General features: G+C 46.3%; 1 protein-coding gene across 2 annotated transcripts; it reads right to left on the bottom strand.

Moving 5' to 3' along the window:
* Nucleotides 1–5726: 5726 nt before the first annotated feature.
* Nucleotides 5727–9886, bottom strand: Liat1 (ligand of ATE1). Of its 2 annotated transcripts, none has more exons than XM_021178037.2 (2): nt 9578–9886; nt 5727–6775 (listed from the first exon to the last, which is right to left on the bottom strand). In XM_021178037.2, the coding sequence occupies exons 1-2, from the start codon at nt 9780–9782 to the stop codon at nt 6297–6299; spliced, it is 684 nt and encodes a 227-aa protein (XP_021033696.1). In that variant the 5' UTR covers nt 9783–9886; the 3' UTR covers nt 5727–6296. The 2 variants fall into 2 exon arrangements, with proteins under 2 accessions (XP_021033696.1, XP_021033695.1); XM_021178036.2 differs by having other exon boundaries at nt 5750–6778; nt 9578–9883.
* Nucleotides 9887–10560: the final 674 nt, after the last annotated feature.

Consider the following 10560-nt stretch of genomic DNA (forward strand, 5'->3'; position numbering starts at 1 on the left):
CCAAACTCTGGCCAACACAAGCACACACACTCACATACATGCATGCCTAGAAACATGCAAACATGCATACACATATACCCGCATGCCATACATACAAACAGATGCAGTAAAAAATAAAACAATCATAAGCAGAAGAAATCACCACCACCTTTATGGTGATGTAATTTCTGTGGGCTGGGAACAGGACACAGCCAGATGGCTGCCTGTGGCCCTGGCTCTGCTTCTGGTAACCAAGATACCAGCCACAGTTGTAGGCTTGGCTTTGGTGACTGATTTCCAGGCTCACCTTGTGATTGACAGTAAGTAGCCTTGGGTCCTTCTTGCTGTTGGTGAAGACATCAGCTCCTTTCCATAGGGACCTCCCCTAGGGTGGTCAGCCACCAGGCAGTGTTCCCAAGAGCAGGAACCTTGAGAAAAAAAAGCGCATGGCTCACTGTAGTGCTACAGCCTACGTATATCTGACAGTCGTCAACAAACTTTGTTTTTAAATGTTTGTAAGTACACACATTTATTTATATGTGTTACACACACAGGGTAGGGGGGCAGAGAGTGCCTTGTGAGAGTTGGTTCTCTCCTACCGGATCCTGGGAATCGAGCTCAGGTCTCGTGTTTGGCAGCAGGTGCCTTTACACACTGAGCTAAATTGCCCACCCCATTTTCTATTCTTTAGGCAGAGCCAAAGGTTTCTTCTGGGTTGAAGTGTGTTCTAGATGGAGGCAGAGGGCACTGGGGTACAACTACTACACAAGGCTGGAAATCAGCATCACTCTTAAGCTGTGCAAGGGTGTGCTACCTTCCCAGGCCTTGATCCTAATACTGGTGTGTGGGTAAAGGGTCAGTCTTCTGAGCTGTGAGTCAGGGTGAGCTGGTATGGCTTGCCTTAAAGGTTGGGACACTCCCTCCCCCCAGCCATCAGGCAGTCATTATCTGGACCCAGGCAGCAGAATGTTGTTACTCTTTGGGAAATAGACTCCTGGCATTGGCCAAGGGTCAGTCACTCTGGGGTTAAGCATGCTATGCAAGCCACTCCCACAACCATTGATCAAGCCTTCAAAAAAACCAAACCAATCCTAATGAGCCCATGCTGTGATCCCAGTCCTTGGGAAGCAGAGGCAGGAGGATTGTGAGATTGAGGAAGGGTTGGGCTGCATAAGAAAATGCAAACTAATAATCTCAATCTAAAATCTGAGACTAAAAATCTCAAACTAATAAAACAAACAGTCATTTGTTATGGGAAGGGCAGCCGGTGAGGAATGTATTTGGCGTCTCTCTAGGGCACCACTCTCTCGTGATGTTCTAACATCTGTTCAGATCATGCAGTGGGGCCTCCCCTTCTCTGCCAGCCGACAATGCCTCCCCGAATTCTGCATCCATCCAGCAGCACTCCATTCCCTTGACTGCCTAAGGTTCTCCCAGTGATGGACATTTGACCCTTGCAAAGCTGGAAAGCTTTGGGACTGATACAACAGTGGATGGGGACAGAGGAGTCAGGCTTTTTTTCTTCACAGAACTATAAAGACATCAGAGGTTACCTTTGCTACCCTGTGACAGCCCAGCCTAAACCAGAAGCAAATACAGAGGTGATAGAGGGGTGGTATGGATCGAGAGACATGACCTCCTGGATCCAACCGTGCCTGAAGCCACACCAACCCAGGACTGCTGATGACCCTGTAAACTAGTCGCACCTCTTCACCTCAGCTAGTTCTCAGCCTGTTTCTTTCTTTGCTGCCACTGGAGGAGTCCTCACCGATGCAGCCTAGGTGGTTTGAACTGGAGACACTTTTGGCTTTGGGCAACATTAATCCTTACCCACTTCCTCTACATCTTACAGACTTCTAGAAGGCAACAGAACACAAGCAGGTGATTTCCCATCTGGACAAAACAAAAAAACCAAACAACTCCCCAAAACAGGACAGGACCTGAAGCAGAGGCCACGGAGAAGTTCCGCTTACTGGCTTGCTTGCTCCCCATGGTTTGCTCAGCATGGTTTTTTTTTGGGGGGGGTTGTTTGTTTGTTCATTTTAATGGACTCAGTGACCACTTAATTTGGGGTGCTACCACCCACAATGGGCTGGACCCTCTTACATCAATCACCAATCAAGAAGATGCCCCCACATTCCTGCCTACAGACCAGTCTTATGGAGGAAGATTCTGATCCTACCTCTGTCAAGTTACTATAACCAGCCAACACCTTTGGCTCACACCTGTAGTCCCAGTGCTTGAGAGGCAGAAGCAGGAGGATGTGAGTTCAAGGCCAGCCTGGACTGCATAATGGAAGACAAGACAAAACAAAACAAAAACAAGGAACAATGCCAGGGAATAATGAGCTAAAACAAACTACAAGCAAAACCCATAGGACCTGGAATTGGTTTCTCTGGGGAGGGCGACATTTGTCAGCCTGGGCCTTGCAGGGATGGAGACAGGCATATTCTGTCATGTTTGGTCTTGTCTACTCAAAACCATTTTAATGTCTGAGAAGCAAGTGAAAGCATCTTCTAAGACCGTATGTCTCTTGCAGGTGGCCGATGCTTACCCAGAGGCAGCTCTTGCTCAGTCAAAAGGCTGTATCTTTGTGCCCAAGAGCACATTTAGTTCTAAACTAAACCAGGCTTCCAGGCCCAGGTGGTGTGGCAGGCTAGAAACTTGACACCTCTCAGGGGAGATTAACTAGGACTCTGTCAGGACCCTGGGGAGCATGAAGACTCAGCTCCCTCACCTGAAGGTGCCATCAATGGCAAGATCTGGGTCAGTCGGGAATGTTTTCCCAGGGCTTAGGGCTTAGGGGAGAGCAAGTGCCACTGCCCATCCTGATATCCTATGCAACAGAACAAAAAAGTTTTGACATTTCTCTATCTATCTGTATATCAGTCTATCTATCTCTATCTGTATATCGGTCTCTCTCTATATCTATATATCATCTATATATCTATATCTATATCATCTATATCTATATCTATATCTATATCTATATCTATATCTATATCTATATCTATATCTATATCTATATCTATATCTATATCTATATCTATATCTAGAGAGAGAGGTATAGATAGATAAAAATTTGGAGACAGGATCCCATGTAGTTCAGACTGGACTCAGACTCATTATATAGCTGAAGATGACCTGAATTCCTGACCCTCCTGCTGCAATTACCCAAAGGGCTGGAATTCTCACCAGCAATGCATTTTGTAATGTTTCAGAATTTTCCTTATAGTTAGGCCTGGTGACACAGACCTGTCATCCCAGGTACTAGGGAGGCTGAAGCAGGAAGAACTAAAGTCTAAAGCCTGTTTGGGCTACCAAGTGAGTTCAAGGTTAGCCTGGGCACCTTAAAGAGACCCTGACTCAAAATTTAAAAAAAGTAAAGTTGGGCTGGAGAGGTGGCTTAGTGGTTGAAAGTGCCCTGCTCCCGCAGAAGACCTGAGCTCCATCCCATCACCCACATCAGGTGGCTCACAGACACTTTAGCTCCAGGGGATCTGATGTCCTCTTCCGGGATATGTAGATAGCCATACCACGTGCATATATCCATACCTACACTCGGAGACACCCATATACACATAATTAAAAATGAATCTTTTAAAAAGTATAAAGGTGGGACTGGAGAGATGGCTCAGTGGTTAGAAGCGCCAGCTGCTCTTCCAAAGGACCTGAGTTCCCAGCACATACAGGGCGGACTCACAACTATTTGATAAATCTAGAAGCGTATTTAACACCCTCTTCTGGCCTCCGAGGAAACCGGGCACACACACAGAACATAGACATACAAATAGGCAAAACACCCATACATAAAATAATTTTGAAACTTTTTTTTTTTTTTTTTTTGGTTTTTACGAGACAGGGTTTCTCTGTATAGCCCTGGCTGTCCTGGAGCTCACTTTGTAGACCAGGCTGGCCTCGAACTCAGAAATCCGCCTGCCTCTGCCTCCCGAGTGCTGGGATTAAAGGCGTGCGCCACCACGCCCGGCATTTTGAAACATTTTAAATAAAGAGTAAAAAGAGGGCTGGGGCAGAGCTTAGTTTCAATCCCAGTGCTCAAAAAAAATTGAAAAGTAAAACTATCTTTATAATTAAAAAATACTGAGACAGCATCTGTCTATCTTGGCCTGGTTCCCTGGAGCTTGTGATATAAACAGAGATCTTCTGCCTCTGCCTCTGCCTCCCAAGTGCTGGGATTAAGGATGTGCACCCACCAGGCCTGGCCAAAACATTTTTTTTTTAAAAAATGAAGGCACAAAAAATTTAATTTAGATATTAGCTCCATGGAGAATGTTTGCATGCACCAGACCCCAGGTTCAATCTTTAGTGTCTCTCTCTCTCTCTCTCTTTCTCTCTCTCTCTCACACACACACACACACTCACACAACACAGAGAGAGAGAGAGAGAGAGAGAGAGAGAGAGAGAGAGAACAGAGCATGCTGCGCACACACACACATCTAGAAAAGCAGCAACATTCTCATAATTACTTCCATGTATGAAGTTTTAGAACCCAGATTTCTGTTGTTGTTAACGTTAAAAACACTATTTCTGGGTGATGGTGGCGCACGCCTTTGATCCTAGAACTCAGGAGGCAGAGGCAGGCAGATCTTTGAGTTTGAGGCCAGTTATAGTCCATAGATTGAGTTCCAGAACAGCCAGGCCTACACAAAGAAACCTTGTTTTGAACTTTTAAAAGTTACACAGGATAAAAAAATAATTTTATTTTTATATATGCATGGGTGTTTTCCCATACATATAAATTTGTATACCACTAGCTGGTATCTGAGGAGGCCAGAAGTTGTTGTATCCCTGAAACTGGAGTTAGACAGTTGTGAGCCACCGTGTGACTGCTAGGGGATTGAATCTGGATCCTCTGGAAAACCCAGTCCCCTAGGACCCAGATTTTATTTATTTATTTATTTAATACACCTTTTTTGTTTATTATTTATTTTTTTAAGACACGGTTTTTCTTTTCTCTTCTCTTCTTTTCTTTCTTTCTTTTTTCTTTTTTTCCCCTTTCTTTTGTTTTTTTTTTAAAGATTTATTTATTTATTATATGTAAGTACACTGTAGCTATCTTCAGACACTCCAGAAGAGGGCGCCAGATCTCATTACGGATGGTTGTTAGCCACCATGTGGTTGCTGGGATTTGAACTCTGGACCTTTGGAAGAGCAGTTGGGTGCTCTTACCCACTGAGCTATCTCACCAGCCCAGGACCCAGGTTTTAAATGACACATAAGAGCAAGCAGTGTGTTTAATTAAAAGAATAATGTATCTGGCTGGGTGTGGTGCTGCATACCTGGAATCCTAGCATTTAAGAGGTAGAGGTGCAGGGTGTGGTGGCGCACACCTTTAATCCCAGCACTTGGGAGGTAGAGGCATGCAGATTTCTGAGTTCAAGAACAGCCTGGTTCGAGACAGTCAGGGCTACACAAAGAAACCCTGTCTCGAAAAACAAACAAAACAAAACAAAACAAAACAACAACAACAACAACAAAAAGAGGCACAGGCAGGAGAATGAATTAGGAGTTTAATGCCAAACTGGGCTGTATTCCCCTGTGGATACATAAGCTATACTTTTATGAGTTTTATCCAGGAAATCAGCTTAAGAATAACTCTTTTTTTTTAAAGGGGCGACTTACAAATGTCAATTTGTAATTGTGTCAATGTGGTGAGAAATTAAATAAGAGAGATGACATCTTACCTAAGGAAAAGGAAATTCTGATAGGCACAGCGCTGTACTCACAAAAGGCATGCTTTCCCATCCTTTTTAAAAGGTGGTGTGTTTGTGTGTATGTGTGTGTGTGTGTGTGTGTGTGTGTGTGTGTATGTGTATGCCTGTGGAGGGGGCCAGAAGCATCAGATCTTCCTGGAGCTAATGTCTGTTGCAGATGGTTGTGAGCAACCTGATGCAGGTGGGTGCTGCGAATGGAATGCTTGGTCCTCTAGAAGAGCAGGATAAAACTCCTAGGTTTTTCAAGACAGGGTTTCTCTGTGTAGCCCTGGCTATCCTGGAACTCTCTATGTAGACCAGACTGTCCTCAAACTCAGAGATTCCCCTGCCTCTGCCTTCCAAGTGCTGGGATTAAGGCCGTGCACCACCACTGCCCAGCCACAGGCTCTTAACCACTGAACCACCTCTCCAGTCCCGGGGGTATGTTTCTCAATAAGGAAGGTACTTCTTGGTAACTGAGTGCCAACCCCCATACCACAAGCATCGGCTTCCTTCAGGTTCAGGTCTGATTTCTTTTTATTATGATTCTTTTTAAACATAAACGTGTGGCAAGGAGGAGCTTGGCAGCAGGAAGGACAGATGTCACTCTGCCACAGTGGTGGCTAATTCTGGGTGCAGGAGCTTCGAGGCCTCAAAGTAGCTATGCCCGTGGTCGCCCTTAGAGCTGGGCTGCTTGCTGCAGGGGCTGCAGTCTTTGTCTGAGAGGTAGGGCAGGTTCTCCACGCTCTCTTCCACGCAGGGGTCAGAATGGAAGCACTTGAGGGCCATGAGACGGTACCGCTTCCTTCGGTTGAGCTTGTAGATGCGGATCCTTTCCTTTTCTGCCTCAGGGTCGGTGAGAATCCCATCCCAGCGCAGACTCTCGTTGATCTGGCTGGAAAGGGTGTCTTCTATTTCGGCAAAGCAGGGGTGATTAATGCTGTATGAATAGGGAAGGGTTTGCCTATTTTCCTCTTTGTCTCTGGGCTCTGCTCTCGAGCCATGGTCTTTGTGGGGATTTAAGATGTCATGGAAAGATGAAGAAAGTGGCTGATTCTTCCGACCTCGACTGTGATGTTTATCTGCTGAAAAGACGAGGAGACAAGTGTTTGTCTGTTAGGGCGCCCAAATAAATCACCAGCGATGTAAAAGACCAGGGCTGCCTTTACCCAGGGTTCAGAAGGCAGGAACCTGGGATGACGCCACTGCTGGGAAGCTCTGGTCAAGGTATTTTGGGGCAAGAGGCACCTTTTTCTTTTTGTGGTGCTGTAGACTGAACCCAGGCCTTGTACATACTAAATACAAGCTCCACCACTAATCTGCACCCCAGTTCAGGAACCAAGAGGTCCCTGATGCTTCAGTATCCATCAGTGTCAACCAACGAATGGAATGGAGAGGTCAGATCTGAAGGCCAGCCTGACTCCTAGTGTGCTGTTCTTTCTACTGTATCTGCCATCCCTCAACTTAACCTCACTACATGCTCACCAAATATTTCCCAGGTCTGTGACTCTACACCCATCTAGACACTGTATGGTGAAAGAGACAGGACGTAATCTGTAGTATACTGAACCAGGAAATGCTTTTTCTTTAATTTAATTATTTTATAAACCAGGATATACTTTTTCTCTTTAAAAATGATTTTAAACATTGTATTTGTGTGCATGTTGCTTGAACATATGTCTGTGTACCGTGTGCATTCCTGGTGCCCGAGGAGGTCTGAAGAGGGCATCAGATCTATCTCCTGATACTGCAGATACAGGCAGTTGTGAACTACCAAGTGGGTGCTGGGGATTGAACCTGGGTCCTCTGCAAGAACAAGTATTCTTAATAACGGAGCCATCACTCTAGCCTCTCTTTTTTTCTTTTCTTTTCTCTCTCTCTGTTTTTTTGTTTGTTTGTTTTTTAAAGATGAATCTTATATAGTTCCAAGTAACTTCAAACTCCCTATATAGCCTAAGATGACCTTGAACTTCTGATCCTCCTGACTCCACACTTCCCATGGATAGAACTGCAAGCAAGCATATGCCACCACCTCTGGTTTCTGCCGTGCAGAGGATGGAACCCAGGGCTTTGTGAGTGCTATACAAACATGAGCTGCAGCTCTAGCCCAGGAACACTTCTGGGAGGCTTTGTCCCCTCCTCTCCTCCTCCTCCCGTCTCCCCCTTCTGTCCCCCTCCCTTCCCCTCCTTTCCCTTTTTTTCCTTCTTGACATTAATAGCACTGCAGAATCGCTTATCAAATGCTATAGATGGTTATTCCTTATCAGCTCCTATTTCAGGTTTATTTTATCTTAGAATTATCTCGAGAAAGGCAAGCAGAGGGAGGAAAAAGGCAAAAATAAATAAATAAAAGTTCAGTCTTGACATTTCCTTACTTTTCTATTCTCTGAAAACTATCTGGTGTCCCCTGCTGACAGGCTGCGGTACACAACACTGTAATTCCTACAGTCCAAAGTTGTGCCAAAAAGACAAAATAAGCCTCCATGTTTTGCTGACACACACGGTGGCTTGCGGCCTTAAGCTCAGCCTGAAGAAGTAATTCTTAGACTCCCATGCTCCCTTCCCCAAACCACAGGATTGTGGGAAGACCGCTGTTCCTTCCACTGCCCACTCAGCACACAGAGCCAATGCCCCACACCTGAGCCCAGGACCACCCATATCAGGGGTCAGGGCGACTTTTCTGATGGCCAAAGCCACACAGGTTACCCTGGAGTTACATCACTCACAAGCAGGGACATTCTGCTTCACAACTGGACTCTTCTTTGGAGTGGCCAGAGTGTCTTTGCTGGGACATCTGGAGGTTCTGTGACTGAACTTTGGGAGAGGCAGGGACTCTGGGTTCCTGGACAGTGCTGATGTCTGGACAGTGTATGCGAGTGAAGGACTTGGTGAGCAAGACTGGAGTACATGTTGTGGGTGTGACTTGAGTTGTTTGAGGACATCTATGAACATGCCTAGAGCACCTGGGTGGGTCTAGTGTTTGGCGTGTATCTACGCATATGAGTATCTAGAAGATCTGTGTGTGTATGGTGTGAGGGTGTAGCCATGCATGTGAGTTTCTAGGATGTCTGTGTGGGTAACCATGCATGTGAGTGCCTGTGTAGGTGTTCAATCTGTGTTGGCGTCGACGCATGTAAGTGTCTAACTGAATTCACACATGTGTAGACTGCATGTATATGCATGATGGAGCAAACTGTACTTTAGGTCTGTCAGAGTGTCATATTGCTATAAAAAGGCAGTATAAAGAGTGTTGGTGTTGAGGCGGAGATTGGTGTGAGTTTCTGCCATATATAGTTGTCTCTTGGCGGAATCCATGCAGGGAAGATTCTGTACACATCTACATGGAGTTGGAAGCATGTGCCCTTTAAAGGGTAAAGGAGTTAGGAGGGCACCAGCGGGGAGCCTGAAGTCTGTTCCCTTGTGGGAGCGAATATCAGCTAGTATCTGTCCAAATGGGTTAGTCTCTTTGTGACTCCAAACTTTGAAATGTCTGTGAGTAAGGGTATATTTTGGCTGAGGGGCTAGGAAGTTGAGAGGAGGTGGGCAAAAGAAGATCACTCTCTGAGGGGCTGGAAGGTCTAGGGGGTGGGTGTCTGCATGGCCTCTGTGTGGGACCCCACACGGAGATATTAGATGTTGAGGTTCTTACGGGAGGGTGTGGTCTCTTTGGATACACTGGGAAACTTAAGTTGGTAGATTTCCGTGGTAATTAAAGGGTCTCTGTGCTGGTGAGAACATGGTCTTTATGGGTAGAACTGGGCATCTCTGGGCTGCCCTAAAATGTCCTGTCAGGTTTCTAAGCCTGAGGTGGCCTCCAGGTAGAAGGGTATGGGAGGAATCTCAGGTCCAAGAGCCGAAGCAATCTCCCTAGCTGCTCCTCTTACCGTCGCCCTTGCCCGATCCTTTAGTCTTTTTCTTCTTCTTTTTCTTCTTCACCTTCCGTTTGGCCAGCTCGGAGGCGGTGCCCACGATGGGAGGCAGCTTGGACCCCGGGGAGCCCTCAGCTCCGCCTTCCCGCGCCTCCTCCTCCTCCTCTTCCTCGCCCTCCTCACCATACTCCGCCGCTCCGGTCCCACCACGGCCGGCCATCCGCCCGCGGGACCGCGACCTGCGTGCCCGGAACAGCAGAGGACCCGCGCCGGGCGGGCTCCAGGCGCTCACTGCTTGCTCAGACCACGCGTCTCCATGGCGACCGCTCCACGCTACGCGCACAACTAAGAAGTTGCCGCAAGGGGCACCCTAAGGCTCTAGATGTACGCATGCGTGTTTTGATCTGTTTGAGTCCAGGTGAGTTGAAGAGCATATGGCAAGGCAGGAGATAAAGATTGTTAATGCTTAGCTGACAATGACAAATGCCATCCACTAATGCATAATCCAAAATATTTATCGTTTTTATTTTTTGAGACAAGGTCTCATGTAGTTCGAACTGTCTGGTCTTGAATTCCTCATCCATTTGTACACTCTCCCAAGGGCTGGGATTACAGGCATGAGCTATTGATGTCTGGCTGTCTCCACACCTTGCACCTCGCTCCCCATCACCCACTCACCACTTAAGTTGCCTAGGATGGTCTGGAGCTCATTGTAACCCAGGCAGACCTTGAACTCACGATTTTCCTGCTTCATCTTCCCCAGAAACTAGGATTATATGTATGAGCCGCCAGGCCTGACTACACACGAAAATTGTTTTCTTTAAAAAAATTTTTTTTTAAATATTTATTAATTTTTATTTTGTATATATTTCTCTTGATTGTATATATGTGCACCCCCTGTTGATCTAACTGTATGCGTTTGTGTTGCAATCTACTTGAGCCCTGGTGTGGGCCAGGATGCACAGGTCAAGGCTAAGTAGACGTTGTGGGTCCTTGGG

The sequence above is a fragment of the Mus caroli genome, unplaced genomic scaffold (genome assembly GCF_978045245.1).
Source record: "Mus caroli unplaced genomic scaffold, Mus_caroli_1 scaffold_13, whole genome shotgun sequence".
NCBI lineage: Eukaryota > Metazoa > Chordata > Mammalia > Rodentia > Muridae > Mus > Mus caroli.